Raw genomic sequence first — 17,795 nt, 5'->3', positions numbered from 1 at the left:
ATATAATCTATTCAGTTCTTATACTGGCTATGTCCATGGTGTGGAATTCTTATATCAATCTTGGAGTGTTCCATGTGAAGATGTTTTTAGGAATTCTAGCGTTCCTTGTATGCAGGTATCAGACGAAAAACTTGGAAGAATGGCACATGCAGAAAATAATACAAGGATTTGAGGATAATTCCTTGTTTCACCCAGCCGGGCTTCTTCAGCCGTGCATACTTGTATTCTTGTATATCAGGGACCTGGAACACAATGGATTCAGTCATAATGGATGACTGACTACAAGATTGATATAAGAATTCCACATATGTTGAATTGCATTTAAAAAGATTTATATAGTTACACACAGCCTGTTGTTTGTGTTGTCATCAGTTTTGCATTGACGTGACAAAGGGTTTGGTAGTGTTTTGAATGTGCTCCCCAAGACAAACAGATTCCTGAGTGCTCACTTGTGCCTTTGACATGACTCCTTTAAGCTAATGAACCAACCCTTCCCTGGATGTTGGGGGAAGGCTCCAGAGGCAAACCTTTCTCTTTGAGTAGCGCAGCTGTGCTGGAGAGCAGCCAGCCAGGTGTGAGTCTATATGTGTTAATGGATTTTAACTTGGTCAGTTTCATTCCAGCTATTTGCAGATCTCCAGCTGTGATATCATTGCTGTTCTCATCGCTGCAGCTTTCTGCCGGTAAGCAGATGAGGCTATGCCATAATGGCGTGACCGAGAACTACTGCCGGCGCATGGAATTAGAGATCGCAGGACAATCTAGCCCAAGTCTCCAGTGCTAGCTAATGACAAAGCTTGCATCTAAAATGTAAAACAGAGGTCCATTGTAAATAATAATAATAATAATAATTTATTTATTTATTTATACCCCGCCCATCTGGCTGGGTTTCCCCAGCCACTCTGAGCTGCTTCCAACAAAGTATTAAAATACAGTGGTCTGTTAAACATTAAAAGCTTCCCTAAACAGGGCTGCCTTCAGATGTCTTTTGAAGATAGGATAGCTGCTTATTTCCTTCACATCTGAAGGGAGAGTGTTCCACAGGGTGGGCACCACTACCGAGAAGGCCCTCTGCCTGGTTCCCTGTAACCTCAACTTCTCACAATGAGGGAACCACCAGAAGACCCTCGGTGCTGGATCTCAGTGTCTGGGCTGAACGATGGGGGTGGAGACTCTCCTTCAGGTATACAGGACAGAGGCTGTTTAGGGCTTTAAAGGTCAGCACCAACACTTTGAATTGTGCTCGGAAACATACTGGGAGCCAATGCAGATCTCTCAGAACCGGTGTTATGTGGCCCCGGTGGCCACTCCCAGTCACCAGTCTAGCTGCCGCATTCTGGATTAATTGCAGTTTCCGGGTCACCTTCAAAGGTAGCATTGCAGTAGTCCAAGTGGGAGTTAACTAGAGCATGCACCACTCTGGCGAGACAGTCCGCGGGCAGGTAGAGTCTTAGCCTGTGTACCAGGTGGAGCAGGTAGACAGCCGCCCTGGACACAGAATTAACCTGTGCCTCCATGGACAGCTGTGAGTCCAGAATGACTCCCAGGCTGCGCATCTGGTCCTTCAGGGGCACGGTTACCCCTGAAGTAACCATGCTCAAGTGGCAGAGCATTCGTTTAGCACGAGAGAAGCAATGGAATTAATGTCCACATTATTTAGCCAAGGCTTTCCCCCTATTCCAGGGATTGAGGAACCTCTGCTCTCCAGAGGTTTCTGGACCACAGCTGCCATGGGGCATATGACTGGGGACGAAGGAGTCCAACAACATCTACAGGATGTCCTGCCCTGCCCTGCCTGCTTTTCCTTCTGGGTAAAGGCCATAGTTCCCTGGAAGAGCACATCCTTTGGGTGCAGAAGGTCCCAGCATCACTCACCAGTAAAGGATTGCAGACACCTATGGCAGAGACCTTTGAAGAGTCATTGCCAGCCAGAGGAGCCAATGAGGTGGACAAAATGGTCTGACCTCATACATAACAGCTTCTTACACCCATACTTTTAAGTTATCCTAATGTACCTTTATGCCTAAAAAAAATCATAATCTATATCATGATGCCTAGACCTGGCTGACTCACTGACTGTATGTGTCATACAATCCTGCACGTGTCTACTCAGATGTTCAGTGGGACATTCCTAGCTAGCTAAGTGAATATAGGACCGCAGTCGCATTGGCTTACTCATCATCACTAATTCCAGGGGATATCTAAAATCGCTTCGGTATTTCCCAACGAGAGAAAAATGTGGTACAGGCATCCTCAGTGCACACTTAGGGATCTTGTCATCTATACTGTTACAGGTTTGTGGGTGCCCTGATCCCCTCCAGATTCCTGGGTGCTGGGGTTTAATCAGTGCTTTGAGAATTAAGACGTGTTGGCAGACATTGGAGTTAACAGTGTAAAATGCCGTCTAAACTTGGGCATCGTGTGGGAGGTAAGTCCTTAAGAGGAACCAAAGATTGTGGTGGCCAGGGCAAAGACTGGGGGAGACAGAGAGGTGTGTGTGTCAGTGGGTCTGTGGAGCCCGGACAAAGTCCGGAAATGGATCCTGGAGAGAGACGCTTTGTTAGATATCACAAAAATACAGATCCTAGGGTCCTCCCACTGGTTTCCCCGACTGAAAGCAGTCAAAATCTGCGCCAATTATTTGGCGAATATCATCAATCCCACTCTTCGGAGAGCCTTTACTATGGCCCGTTTTCAAACCATTCCTACGGCCTATCTGTAGAGCAGCGTATATGTCCTTGTTATATGAGAACCAAAGAGGATCTCATACATTACATGTTGTATTGTCCCATCTATTCGGCTTTCAGGGATGCGATGTTACAAACTATTCCCAAATCAATAGTCAACTCTGAGGACCAAGTAAAGTTTTTACTGGTGGATGCTGATCCACGGATTTCCCACGTGGTAGCGGTCTTTGTGGTGAAGGCTATGAAAACTAGGGTATGGTTCCTGGATGAAACGGTGAGGTCCCTCCCATTGCTCTCCTAACCTGTTGCTGTATCTTCTTCCCTGAATGGTGGGGTTTATTGGGTAGTTTCCTTGCTGGGACAGCATGGCATGAATTTTAGCTTACTTTTATAATCTTATTGTTTATCTTTTAATAATGTTTTATGGTATTTTGTGTAAAGGCATGGACCTCACAAATTTAATAATAAACTTGTGTCAGTGGGCAGGGAAAGAAACAGTTTGTGATAGGCTGAATGAAAATGGTGGTGTTTTGCAAGAGGTTTGATAAGCAAGGGGGACCAGCAGAACTCTAGGCGGGCTGGTTGGAGCAGGCAGCAACAAAGGCTGGTTCCTCTGTTTGTACATCTATACCCGCTGCTCCAGAGAGATGTGAATGTTGGAAATCCCTCCACTGTAGACTCAGGTTGTGGATATGAACCATACATCATAAGGACACTGCAGTCTCTGCTGTACCTAATTACCAAAAGGGAACCCAGACCCTGGAAACTCACCCTGCTGTGGAGATTGGGGTGATGTGTAACAGTACATTTGCCTATCAAAACAGACCCAGGGTAGGAGTGTTTTAAGTGCATTATACAAATGTGACACTAGGTGGTGGTGGTGAGCTAATGGCAAATTCCATATATATTTTTAAAAATTTTTTTAAAAACAACAACATTCAGAGTGTTTTTTTTATATGTGTGTAGTTTCAGCCAAAGAAAGGGATTGAAAGAGTTTTGTTGAAATGATCTGACATTGTTATACTTTCAGGCAGGGATTAGGGGGTCTGCTCTTTTCTTCCCCTCTGTTTCTCTCTTTCCTGTCCCTTTTAAAGAGCTACTCAAATTCTGAAAATGCTGTTTTTTGCAACGATGGTCACTCCCACACAACACATTTAAAGCACTCTTGTACTGCTTTTGACAGTCCTGGGAGCTGCAGTTTGTTAAGGGTACTGAGAGCTGTTAGGAGGTCCCGATTCCCCTCACAGAGCTACAATTTTCAGAGTGGTTTAACAACCAAACCCTCTTCCCAGGGGAATCTGAAAATTGTAGGTCTGTGAAGGAAATACAAGTCTTAGTTTAAGCAATATCTAGGTTGTTATTTAAAAAAAAACACCAAGCTGGAAATGGAGAGTAAGGGAAAGAGTGGACCATTAGAGAATCAATCAGCTTCAAGACAAATACCATAAGGCCTTCAGGAGGCCCCCTATAGCCTCTATAGTACCTGCCTGGCTACCAAGAAGTTTTGCAGCGTCCATTTGAGCAAAGCTGCTGGCTCATAGGAAATATATTTATGTTGAGGCTGGAGACACCATGCAAGTAGGGCACTTTGACTGCCTCCATTAGCACACAGTTCAATAAGCTGCTTTTAGTTTTCTTTATTTAATTGCAAAGCCTTTCTCTATTACTGTCAACGTGAAGAAAGGGGGGGACGGGACCCACGGCTGTGAAAAACGTAAGATCAACATGGGCTCTTATTTCATGCAGAGCTCAGCAGGATAGGAATGTGAGTTATTTTGCAGGGAGGGGAGGGAGGAACTGGACTGAGAGGCTGGACAAAGGGTATGGAGGGAAGTGCAGAGACTTATTTGGGTGGGGTAGGGAGACACAGCTTAAAAGTATTGCATATACTTAGTCTGCAATACTAGTCCCAGGTTCAGTCCTTGGCATCTCCAGTTAAGACAAGCGTGGGGAACCTTTGGACCATCAGATGTTACTAAACTACAACTCCCATGAGCTACAGCAAGCACGGAAATTGCCTGGGATGATGGGGGCCAAAAGTTCCCCACACCTGACCTAAGATGATCTACAGATAGTAAAAGGTAAAAAGGTAAAGGACCCCTGGACGGTTAAGTCCACTCAAAGGCGACTATGGGGTTGCGGCGCTCATTTTGCTTTTAGGCTGAGGGAGCCGGCGGTGGTCCACAGACAGCTTTCCAGGTCATGTGGCCAGCATGACTAAACCGCTTCTGGCGCAATGGAACACTGTGACAGAAACCAGAGTGCACGGAAACGCTGTTGACCTTCCCGCCGCAGTGGTACCTATTTATCTACTTGCACTGGTGTGCTTTCGAATTGCTAGGTTGGCAGGAGCTGGGACAGAGCAACAGGAGCTCAATCCGTCGCAGGGATTCGAACCGCTGACCTTCTGATCGGCAAGCCCAAAAGGCTCAGTGGTTTAGACCACAGCACCACCCGCACCCAGATAGTAAGATTATCTGAGGGTTGTTTCTTTAGCATTCATTCTTATTTTTATTGCCCTTGCAGAACCCGGCAAGGAGGTGGATGGGCTCTGCCTGTCATTGGCTCTGTCTCCACTTACGGTTGGTCTCTCTGCCTTTCACCTCGCCCCGCCCCTCTCACCGGCTGCTGGAAAGTTGTGCTGAGTGTTTCATTAGCTTAAAGTATAATAAGCTCATGTACTTTGGGGACAGATCATAGCTCATGGGTGGGCCATATGCTTTGGCTGAACCTGGGCTGTCCCAGCTTCAATTTCTGGCATCTGCCCCAGGATCACGGAACATGTGATGAGGAAGATCTGTTCCTGTGTGAGAACCAGTAGAGCAGAGCTTTCCAAACCGTGTATCGCAACATGTTAGTGTGTCGGCTGCAGTGTGCAGGTGTGTCACGTGAAAGGTGTCCGTATCTCTTAAAAGGGGTTAGTTTAGCCTGCAGTTTGCTAATAAAACTGAATTACTGTGTCATGAAATGATGCATGTCTGAAAAGTGTGCCGCCAACATGAAGAGTTTGGAAAGCTCTGCGGTACAGTCTCTGCTCCAAGACCCCATACTAGCCAGCAACCACGCAGTAAGCAATACAACTTATAGCAACACACACACACACATTTAGAAACACAAAACACTTCCAAAAACAGTAAGAAGTTCTAAACATCTTTTTTTAAAAACATGCACACAACAACAATCACATACCCTCATTGTTATTAGTTTCAACGTTGCCAGGAACATTCTCTTTCAGCCATCAAATGCCTGAGTGAACAAGAATGTTTTAAACTTCCTTTTGAATGTTAATAATGAAGGAGACAGAGAGGCACACCTCACCAGGGAGGGTGCTCTGAAGATCTGGGGAATCGACACTGTGATGACTGTCAGAAGACTGCCAACAAGTTAGGACCCTGCAGTGGCACCACTACTAAAACCTCAGCTTCTGATTCTAGGGCCCATGATGGTGGATATTCGGTGGCCAGGTTGCTCACCGGGACAAGATGGTTTGAGCATATTAGGTAAAAAGGTAAGATAAAGGACCCCAGGACGGTTAAGTCCAGTCAAAGGCGACTATGGGGTTGCGGCGCTCATCTCACTTTCAGGCCGAGGGAGCTGGTGTTTGTCCACAGACAGTTTTCTGGGTCATGTGGCCGGCATGACGAAACCGCTTCTGGCACAACAGAACACTGTGACGGAAACCTGAGTGCATGGAAATGTCATTTACCTTCCCACCACAGAGGTACCTATCTATCTACTTGCACTGGCATGCTTTCGAACTGCTAGGTCGGCAGGAGCTGGGACAGAGCAACGGGAGCTCACCCTGTCGCAGGGATTCGAACCGCTGATCTGATTGGCAAGCCCAAGAGGCCCCGACCCTAGCCTGACTGTGGTGACTGCCAATGGCTTTCCAGGCCCAATTCAAAGTGCTGGTTTTGACCTAAAAAGCCTCAAAAGGCTCAGGGCTGCAATACTTCAAAGACTGCCTCTCCCCATATGAACCAACCCAGACTCTGAGATAATCCTCTGAGGCCCTTCTTTGTGCGCCCTCTCCCACAAGAGGTCCAGAGGGTAGCCACACAAGAACAGACCTTTTCTGAAGTGGCTCCCAGTTTGTGGAAGCTTGCTTGGCTCCTTCACTATACATCTTTAGGTGCCAGGCAAAAACATTTATTTATAACCAGGACTTTGGCTGATTGAACATCCTATGGCCTTTCAACTGTGTGTATTGGGTAGGAGTCATTGGCTTGGTTTTGGTTTTATTATGCATTTTGTGTTATCGTTCTGCATTTTTATGTGGAGAACCACCCTGTGATCTTTGGATGAAGGATGACATGCAAATTAAATAAATATAGGAGATGGCACTCTTCTGTGGGTTTTTTTTTGGGGGGGGGGTCCCAAGGGTTTTATACACTAGTGCTAACAACACAAATGGGCAGCTAGCGCAGCAATTTCAGGACCAGTGACACGTGCCCCACATACCAACCCAGCAGCTTCGTTCTGCATGAGCTGCAGCCTCCAAACTGTCTTCAAGGGCAGCCCCAAGTAGAGCGCATTGCAGTAGTCCAAGCAGGAGGTCCCTAGAGCATGGACAATCGGAATTCCCCCCCTTCCAAAATGCGGCAGGCACCTATGCTCTTTTCACCCAGATATCAACTTAAAATCTTGCTCTTTGCTCGGGTTTTTGAATGCTCTCTTTCTCTCTCTCTCCAGCTGCTTTATTATTCATAACTGTAGTTGTGTCCATTTCATTCTGCTCTTAAATTGTTGCAGAGCGTATATTTTTAAAATCGAGGACCACCCCATACTCCCACCTAGACAGAAACACTCTCCCCATCACCACCACCAATGCAGAAAACGTGTCCAAATTAAAACATTTAAATAAATTGTGCAGACTTTTGGCAAACTTCACCACAACCAGTTACCTACAGAGAAGTAAGCATTCCCTCTTCCTTGCACCGGATCCATGGCTTATTGGTCAGACTGCCCTTTCTGCGCCACATGCATGATGCTACAGGGTTAATATTTAAAAGATCACCTTCTGGCTGAGTGCTTGGTCTACTCTACTTAACTAGCATGGCTCAGCTACTCAGTGCAAGACTTGATGTCATCACTCAGCCACAGACAATCCTGGGACCTGTACTGTAAAGTGCAGGGGGAGGGGAGAGAGGAAGGAAACGTTCTTGGAGGAATCTGTGGGCTGCATAACTGTTATTGTTGCGGCTCCGTGAACTGTATGCCTTTCAAATGGTACTAGGAGGAACTCCCCTTGTGGAATTCAAACCATTGCAGCATGCTTTGAAATTCTACATCAGTTTGTTTGCTCAGAAACACCCAGGTGGCAATTGCTGATGCAGCGAGACCTCTGATGCAAAGTTTGATATATATTTTTTCCCCTGACCGGAAAACTAGCACTTTCTAATGAATATATGCTCAGACTATATTAATATGAGGAAACAATGGAGAGAGAGGGGAGTTGTGGGAGACAGAGCAGTGAAGCTGCAAGGTTTGAAGGGTGTTATCTAATGGCGGGTACCCTCATCATTTTGCTGCCTGAAGCAAAGGGCAAGAAGTTGCCTTCTCCCAGTCCAGTTCCCAGTGCAAGAGCTCAGCAGACCACGGAATCTTATTTCGACATCTCCCACTGCTCTGTCTAGTTTAGTCAGTGCAGGACAAGCTGCATAGAGCACAAAGACTTCTCTTCACTCACTGCCCTTCAATATTTGCCGCCTGAGGCAGCTGCCCCACTCTGCCTCATGGTAGGGCTGGGCCTGGCTACCCTCTTCCAAGTCCTGCTTTGTCAGGCCAGTAGCCCATCCTGTTCTCACAGTGGCGAAGCAGATGCCTATGGAAGCCCAAAAGTAGGACCTGAATGCAACAGGGCTCTCCACACTTGTGATTCCCAGCATCCCAGAGTCATACTGCTTTCAACAGCAGCCATTGATGGTCTTATCTCCTGTTTATGGGCCCTGGTGGATCCATCTTGTGGTGGTGGGCAATAGCGGGTAATGGCATGTAGATCAACACTGGGCTGCTGAGTCTCCTCACCATTTTAGTTTCCTTCAGTGCCCCTCAGGTACCTTCACTCCAGGGCATTGATGGGAAACGTGAATGGCAGCTAAGCAGTACTAATAATAATAATAATAATAATAATAATTTATTATTTATACCAAACCCATCTGGCTGGGCTTCCCCAGCCACTCTGGGCGGCTTCCAACGAACTATTGAAATACAGTAATGCATCACACATTAAAAGCTTCCCTAAACAGGGCTGCCTTCAGATGTCTTCTAAAAGTCTGGTAGTTGTTGTTCTCCTTGACATCTGGTGGGAGGGTGTTCCACAGGGCAGGTGCCACTACCGAGAAGGCCCTCTGCCTGGTTCCCTGTAACTTGGCTTCTCGCAGTGAGGGAACCGCCAGAAGGCCCTCGATGCTGGACCTCAGTGTCCAGGTAGAACGATGGGGGTGGAGACGCTCCTTCAGATATACTGGACCAAGGCCATTTGGGGCCTTAAAGTTCAGCACCGTCACTTTGAATTGTGCTCGCAAACTGCTCTTAACGCTGAGCACATCGGTGCCAGTTTTGAAGGAGGCCCCGCCATAAGGCACCTCCCATGTGATTTTACCCCTGGAGATCACCCTAAATGATCTCCCCCTGTCTCAGGTTATTGCCGATTCCCCCTGAATCCAAAAATCTGAAGCGAAGTTTATGCCAATTCAGCTTTAAAGAGCAGGTCTCATTGAGGAAAAATCAGGACACACACCAAATCAATGCTTGAACACTGGACGTCTGTGTGGACCTTTGCCTGGAAAGAGTGAGACAGAAAGTATGCCCTCTGTGTCTCTCTCTCAGACCAACCTGTTGTTGCTATGATAAAAATGAGAGCATAGGGAGATTTTGTGTGCCTTGAGTATCCTGCAGGAAGGGTGGGATAAAAATCAAATTCATTCATAATAGTATTATATTACAATTCCAAGTATGTTCCCCAAATATCTCTATAGGATTATTCTATGGCCAGGCCAATGTCTTTTATCTTGATTCAGTATTAAGAAGTGATCAACGCCACTCAAACATACAGGGTCAACGCGACTCAAACATGCAGGGAGGCATAGACCAGGAAGCAGCTATTTTTGGGAATGGAACTCCCATGTCTTCACTGCAATGCTCAGGAATGCTCGCCCCATGTTGTGACATCACCACATTGTTTCACAACAGGATGACCATGAAAGTTGCTGGAGAGAACTGGATCTGGAGATGCACCCCATGTTGCCTGTAATATGTAGTTTTGCCTCTTATGGACTAATGAAGAGCACTGGCCCTACTAGAATGTCTGTTTCTGCCATGAGCATGCTTTGAAAGGTTAGGACAAAACCTAGTCTTTTCTCTATCCTGGCTGTGAATATAGAAGGCCACTAGGAATAATGGCTTTGCAACCTAAATGCCTCAGCAGTGCTTGAAGAGGCTGGGCCTTCTAAAAATCTCCCTTCCACCTTGATTGTTTCTCAGATGTACAGGTGATGATGCGATAATTTTCATGCACACCTCCATAGCAAAAGCACAGCCAAGCCATTAAAGGTACCGTATTTTTTGCTCTATAAGACGCACCAGACCACAAGATGCATCTAGTTTTTGGAGGAGGAGAACAAGAAAAAAAATATTCTGAATCTCAGAAGCCAGAACATCAATAGGGATCGATGCACAGCGAAAGCAGCAATCCCTCTTGCTGTTCTGGCTTCTGGGATAGCTGCGCAGCCTGCATTCACTCCATAAGACGCAGACATATTTCCCCTTACTTTTTAGAAGGGAAAAAGTGAGTCTTATAGAGCAAAAAATACGGTACATAGTTTCCTTCTGCAAATCACAAGGCTTCCTCAAACTCGGCCCTCCAGATGTTTTTGGCCTACAACTCCCATGATCCCTAGCTAGCAGGACCAGGGATGATGGAATTGAAGTCTCAAAACATCTGGAGGGCTGAGTCTGAGGAAGCCTATCTAAGCCAAGGGTAGCCAGCATGGTGCTCTGCAGATGGTGTTGGACCTCATCTCCCATCCTCCTTGGCCCTTGGCAATGCTGGCAGGGGCTGGTAGGATTTGGACCCAACATCTGGACCACAGAACATCGGCTACCTTAATCCAGTCCTTAAGCACACCACTTTCCTTTTGCATGCATGAGGAGGAAGATTCTTTGCTTGCGACTAGGGATGGGCAAATCTGTCAATTTCAGTTTTTATCTGTTTCTCGTTTCTCCAGTCTTCCATTCTCCACATTTCCACATCGGATTGTGATTTATTTATTTTTTAAGTCACGTCAGTGCCGTTTTCTACTAACACACACATTTTGTATGCAATTTTTCCTAATATACACATTTTCTCAAAATGATTTATCCAAATGTAATGCATTTTGTGTTTGTTATCTCCCCAAATATATGTGTTTTTCTACCCGTATTACATTGGCACTGCAAAACTTGGGGGCATGAACTTTGAAGGATGACCGTGTTTCAGAAAATTCATATTAGGTAGGTTCACCTTTAATTTCTCCTCTATTTCTACTTATGACAGAGCCTTGCCTTGAGACTGCATCAGACATCCTTTGAAATTTGCAGACTCAAAATCTGGAACACAGACATCCTTTGAAATTTGCACTCATCTGAATTTTGTAGTGCTGTTTTCCAGCCAAATAATACATATAAAAATTGCATATTATAGGGCAAAGAGTGCATAAAAGTGAATGTATTATATCAGTGGAAGCAACACCAACAAAATTATTAAGAGAAATTGCTTGCAAAATGTGTACATTAGTCAAAACTGCTTCCAAAAACTGGAGAAAGCAATGAAAAACACTGAAGATTTTTCATGAAGTTTAACAAATAAATAAAGAGCAAATTACTGCAGGAATGTAGAGAGCTGAATTTTAAATTGGAAAACGAGAACCCAAAAGAACTGGAATTGACAGATCATCCTCCACCCCACTGCTTGGAATTCAGATTCTTTTAAAAAGATTGATAGCCTGAGTTATTTAATCCTTCTTCTACCACAGCGGCATGAAAACTATTTTGGGGCAGGATCCTACATACATCTAAGACTTTTCTCTACTTAACTTTCCATTGTGAATTAGTTCTAAGCGAAATGCCATGCCACAAACTCCTTCTCCATCCAACAATATTTATTAGAAATGCAACACAATGTTATCGTTGGAAAAAGGAACAGCATCAGACGCACGGCTAGACTGCCATAGGTCAGAATCCTGTGGACGCTTGCCTAGGAGCAAATCCCTTAAATCTCAAGGGGTCTTACGTAGAAATGCAGAGGATTAGGATACCAGTGTACTGTTAGAAACACGAGTTCAAGGATCCAGATACTCTTGTTATCTTTTCTAACCACTTAAGAACTTTTCTGCTCCCCAGTAATATCCTGAGCCTGCTAAACAAAAGGTTTAGGCACATAGCTATCTATATCAGGGGTGGGGGACCTTAGGCCATCCAGATATTGTTGGACTCCAACTCCCATCAGCCCCAGCCAGCATGGCTAATGGTCAAGGGTGGTGGGACTTGGGGTCCACAACGCATGCAGGGCCAGACATTCTGCATCCCTGATCTAAATCAGGGATCTAAACAGACTCAGGGTTGCACCTGTCCTTCAGCCTCAGTTTTCCCCCTTTTAGAATGGGCACGTTACAGGACTGTTGGGAAGACAAAATAGGCTAAACATAATGCATCTTGCACAAGAAACACGCCCTAAAAATGACAAAGCCTTTAAGGTAGCTGGGCAGGTGTAGGGAACCTTTGGCCCTCCAGGTGCCACTAAACTGCAGCTCCTATTATCGCTGGCCACTGGCCATGAGCTGATGGGAATTGCAGTTCAGCAACATTTGGATGGCCAAATGTTTTCCCCACCTGTGATAGAGAGAGAGGAGGGGATCACAGTCACTTCCAGATCAGCTATTTAAGGAACATTAATCTTTCTTTGTTTGCAGGGATGTTAGATGATGGCATGTTGCACAACCATCATGCCACACTTTCCAGCACATTTCCCCTTCACTTTCCTTACAGAAAAACTATATAGATTTAATTCATTGTTTTGTAAGCACAAGGATACCAATCCACTTAGATTGAGAAAGATGGATTTGCTGGTATGTGATTGAATCTCATACACAAATAGCGATACTCTGGAGGCACCCTGTCTTTGACATCTAGGGAAGCAGCTCCTATTTGCCGTGTTTCACCCTCCTGCCCTGGGAGCTTCTGTAAGGGAGCAGCTGAACTGAGGAGGAGGGGTGGCCTTTTGAGTCTGGGGATAAAAGCAAGAGAAGGTACTGTTGCCATCAGTTGGGGGGCTACTTTAGGGTGTTCCTAATTGACCTATTGGTAAGCTTGATGGTCGTTTACACTGATGTTTTTTTAAATAAATTGTTCTTTGTTGACCTCTTAGTGTTATGGTGTAGCGATAGCTAAGATTTTTATTATGCACATCGGTTACTGACCTATTGCGTTTTTTACTTTCTGCAAACTGCTCTGGGCTTGCAAGTGTGCCTATGCAAAACATTTAAATTGACTTTAGCTGCAAAACCCAGAAATGGAGGCTCTCAAAATCAGGTTAATTCCCCTTGGAACATTGGCCTGTACACTTTTAAGCTTCAGCAAAATTAGCAATCGGGTGAAGGAGAAAGGTAAACGAGTCTCGGGGAGATAAGAGATCTGGAGTCTGAACTTTACATTTTAAAGGTGGCTCTCTTCGTTTACTCCAGTGGAGCCCTCCATTGGTAGGGTTGCAAGGTTGCACTCCAGCGAATGTGTGTGGCTTTAAATTCCCCAAGGAAGAAAAAGAAGCAACAAACAGCTTCACCCACCTGTTTCCTTTGTGGTTCCATAATCTACCCTCTTCCCCGCCTGCAGGATCCCCTTGGGGATCTTGCCTGCTGCCGCAAATGAAGAAGGGGTGCTTGCTGGGCAGCAACACCAGGGGAGCAGCAAATCGCAGAAGACAATTGCACCAGTGAATTTCTGCTCCATGTGCGATTTCTGGGTTGTGACTTTGCAATCATCAGCATGGGGAACCATCACATAGATAGTATGCTCTGCAGGGCAGCCAAACCTATGCAGGATTCGCATCCACCCAAGGAGATTCCCCCAAACTAGAAGACAAATGTAAAACATTACCTTCCCCTTCTTGGAGCTGTCCATCCTAGTTCTGTGATCCAGCATTGGGGCAGCTGTCAGCACCAGCTGCTCTCCGACCAGTCCCCAACAAAGTCCAAAGTTGCCCAATGCCCAGTTTGCCTTCCCTCCTCCTTTCTTGCTGGGACAACTTAGCAGAGAGGGCAGTTCTTCCTGTTGAGAATATTCCACTTTCTTAGCTTGTTTATTTCATGTATAAGGTTGCTTCCTCTCCTTTTGAAGTTGCTCGGCACGTGACAAAACTTCCTCTTCCGCTTTACCTTTGGTGTCTGGATTTCTCCCTGCCCGAAATGGGGTGTTCCCGGCCTTGGACTTGTGTTATGCTTCACTTGGTAGTATATCGAGAAGGAACATCCATCCTGTGCGGCTCCGTTTTGCCAACCTGCATCTTGTCAAAGGCAAAGCGATGAGGCCTGTTCCAGTAACGAGAGTTTTCCCTTCCGCCCAGGTAACAGCGCATGGGAGTGTTGCGCAGATCCCGTTGCCTCTCGCCGACTTCCTCTCAATTCAGCTCCTCTTCTGCACTCAACATCCAGTTTATTTACTTTTTCAGCCGGTGGCGTTCTCCCTTTTTCTTTTTTCCCAGCGTCCACACAGGCTGCTTCCTGGGGTCTCAAGGCTAGCCCTGCATTGCCATGGTGACTGGTGGTGAAAATCCTGTTGCACTACCACCTCACCAGATCCCCTCCTGCCCATGCCATTAAAGCTGTCATGCGGAATACTGCTACCATGGGAATAGGGCTTAATTCGAATGGGCATAACAGCCACATTATCACTTCGCAGCTGCTACAGCAACCACTCCACTGCAGGGCTTAGCAACCTGTTCTGCTCCCATAGTGATGGTGGTTCACAGCAACCCATTTCCAAGGAATGAAAGGCTGGTTTTTTTAAAGAAAAAAGAAAAAGGGAGAAGTGGGGGGGATTTAGGTGCTTCCATATCCAGCCTGGAGAAACCAATGAGAAGTGGGAGTGTCAGAGGATAGAGTGTCTCCTTCTCCCAAGGTGAAACTGTTTTCCGCATCCCCACCATCACTTTGATTCTGAATATTTACCATGGCAGTGAACAACCTGAGCAAGGGATTCATTGCTGTCTTGCTGGTACTTGTTAGTAGGCATCGAAACAGACTGCTTGTGCTTTAGTTTTAAGAGAGAAGGATTTCCTTGCTGAATATCTCATCCTCATTGGCCCACCTGGCCTAGAGAAGTAAGCAATAGGGGTGCTCCCCACCTGGGTTTCTAGAGAAAGATGCTGTGGTCCAATCACAGGAACTCCTACAAGCCTGCACTCAAAGGTCTGTCTTCTAATGTCAGCTCAATATGTAAAATTTCATATTGAGGACCTAGGGTCACCTACACAAAAAAAGATGCTCTTTCACTGAGCTGCAGCCTCTTCCCCACTGAGTAAATGTCTTGCCCCACACTTATTGTAGGGGTTTACATTGTAAGGTTGCTTTCAACTACAGCGGCAAGAATGTTACTTGCCCAAAAATGGAAAGAAGAAGTAGTCCCAGCAAAATAAGAATGGATACAAAAACATATAGAACATGCAGAAATGGTGAAACTTATTGGAAGAATAAAAAATCAAGATAACAAACTTTTTACAAAACAATGGAAATAGTTTATTGAATATTTACAAATAAACTGTAAACAGATAAAAACATTAGGAGGATTATTGTAATAACCTGCAATTTTATAAGAGTATATATGAATAAATGAGCAAATTAAGTTAATTTGGATATGTAGAAAATGTTAAAAATAAATTTAAGGACCCGGAGAAAGAGGGGGAAGGAAGTCAAGTTTTGAGATGTTAAAATTATTGTTAGATTATTGAAATGTATAAAATTGAAAATCATAAATGAAATAATAATAAAAAATACATTTTAAGGTTGCCACCTTTGTTGTGGCAAAATAATGACCAGGGTGAGACAGGGATTTTTTAATTTATTTATCTGGTGGTGAAGTGACTTCAAAGCACAATCTATTGCAGCCTAACGGGACGGCCCCTCTGGAATTTGTCGCACACACATACAAATGAATGTGTGAATCTGTTTGTGCTTTGCTAGCAGAGCTTAAATACATAACCTTTCACAGACCTTTTCAAACACATGCATTCCCTAACTTGGCAGAGAGGCGGAAATACAGAACAAACTGTATCAGTACAAGATGTAACATTTCACATTGAAACAGGGGACAGCCCTGTATTATCCAGGATGAGTGGCATCCTTGAACTTTAGAAAGTGAAATGGAGAAAAGGGATCCTGAGTGGTCCTCGTCAAAGCATTTCAGAAGGTGGGCGGCTGAAATTCTCAGCCCAGGCGGGAGAAAGCTAAGTCCGAATGGAAACAATGGAACATTATAGACATGCGTAGGACATCATAGGCGAGGGATGGAAAGAGGGCCGCCCGCCTTCCACTGCCACGTCATGCTAAGGAAATCTCCTTGCTAGAAGGAGCATCAGCTGAGCTCTGCCTCGGGAAGAGGATGCCGCTGATTGGCTGCAGGATGTGGGCAAATCTCTTCAGCTGGGTGGGGCAAACTCCTTGACAAGTCGATAAAAAACCCCAGCTTGCCTTATAATTCTGGTTGTGGTTAGAATCTTTCCTAGGAGAGGCAAAGGTGGAATGGAAGAGTAAATGAAAGAGTTGCAACAGGCTACTTTTCCTTGAAGCAAGTAGCATTCACCATGCTGCCTAGCCCCAGAGTTTTTAAAAAAGCATTTTAAATTGTGTTCTCGCTGCATGTGCTTAGTCCCTCATCACAGCCATGGAATGTTGCTCTAGGGTTCTCAAATGGAAAAGGGAAAAAAGGTATTTTGGTCCAGAAGGAGTGGCATCAATGGAAATCGCCTAGGTCCACACAGCTGCCGCTATGAACCTCCTGAGCCAGACCAATTCAAGCAGTCAGCATCTGCCAAAGAATTCTGGGAACTGTAGTTTCTTAAGGGTGCTTGCTAGGAGGCCCCTGTTCTCTTCACAGAGCCACGTTTCTCAGAGTTCCCTAGGACGAGAGATTGATTGCTAAACCACTATTAAATGCAGCTCAGTTGCAAGTCCACAGTTTAATAGCTTTTTAAAAAAACATTTTAAAAAATTCCTGCATTTTAGTGTTTGTGTGCTTTACATTTAGAGAACACAGACAATATTTCTAGGCTCACCTATCTGGAACAAGTCTTATGGAATCCAGCAACGCTTACTTTTGAGTAGGCATATATGGGAGTGCACGGAACAGATTCAACACAAACAGCTAGTGGACGACGTTTAAAAGTCACAACCTCGTTTTTGAAGAATCCTATGTCGTTTTCTTCCTACGTGTTTTGTTAAGTGGAGCACTGCAACAACGAAATAATAAAAAGTACACTGCTATGCCCTAACTCCACACAGGTAGAAAATCAACACGAAAATATTATCTCGGCACTACATTTCTACCAGCTGAATTTCTGCGTGCACAGCTTCCTTAAAAGCGAAAATGCCTCTGTCGTTGTCAAGCTTCTGTTGTATCTTTGTGGGGTGAATGCGGCTGTGAAGTGGGCATGGTTATTTAAAAAGGCCGATTTCCTTTTAATTTTTTTAAAATTGCACCAGTTCCTATATATTTACCACCGATCTAGCCCCGCACATGGAGGATTTTGCCTGATTGCGAAAGCGAACCGGAAGCCTCACTAGTTGAACCATTGCGACTGCAGCCCCTTGAGTCAAAGCGAGTTCTGACGCCTGCGCAGTACGGCCAATGCGCTCCCGTGACGCTCCCCACAAAACTTGTAACGAGTAGATTCGCATTGAGTCTACCAGCTTCCGAGTTCACTCTAGAGACCATCTTTTCCAGAGAGGACAGTTCCCCAAAAGCTACCAGGAAGTGCGTTGGAAACTGTCTCTCCGCCTCGTCGACTTAACTTTCGGACGATTAAACAGAAAGGGAAAGGGGAAAGTCCCCCGCCCCCCAAAAACAACTCCATCTCCA

At 45.3% G+C, this 17,795-nt stretch overlaps 1 protein-coding gene and 1 long non-coding RNA gene across 5 annotated transcripts in view; both read right to left on the bottom strand.

Annotated features, from left to right (window-relative positions):
- The window catches only part of GCK (glucokinase), a 48,701-nt gene that overhangs the window by 30,768 nt on the left and 138 nt on the right, over window positions 1-17,795 (bottom strand). For 2 of the 4 annotated variants that reach the window (XM_083480595.1, XM_083480596.1), the window contains exon 2: window positions 13,821-14,716. The exons of the other annotated variants lie outside the window; for them this stretch is intronic. Coding sequence is in view for 1 of the 2 variants with exons in the window: in XM_083480596.1 (XP_083336722.1) it covers window positions 13,821-13,865 (45 nt within the window). In the remaining variant the exon portion in view is untranslated. The remainder of the gene's footprint in view (window positions 1-13,820; window positions 14,717-17,795) is intronic. 4 annotated transcript variants of the gene reach the window in all.
- Window positions 15,814-17,770, bottom strand: LOC310695889. Its single transcript, XR_014520337.1, has 2 exons — window positions 17,435-17,770; window positions 15,814-16,439 (listed from the first exon to the last, which is right to left on the bottom strand). It is a non-coding gene; the product is annotated as an uncharacterized lncRNA (long non-coding RNA).

The sequence above is a fragment of the Podarcis liolepis genome, assembly GCF_965112155.1.
Source record: "Podarcis liolepis genome assembly, chromosome: 16".
NCBI lineage: Eukaryota > Metazoa > Chordata > Lepidosauria > Squamata > Lacertidae > Podarcis > Podarcis liolepis.
Note: the sequence above shows the minus strand (reverse complement) of the source record. Positions and strands in the feature narration are given on the sequence as shown.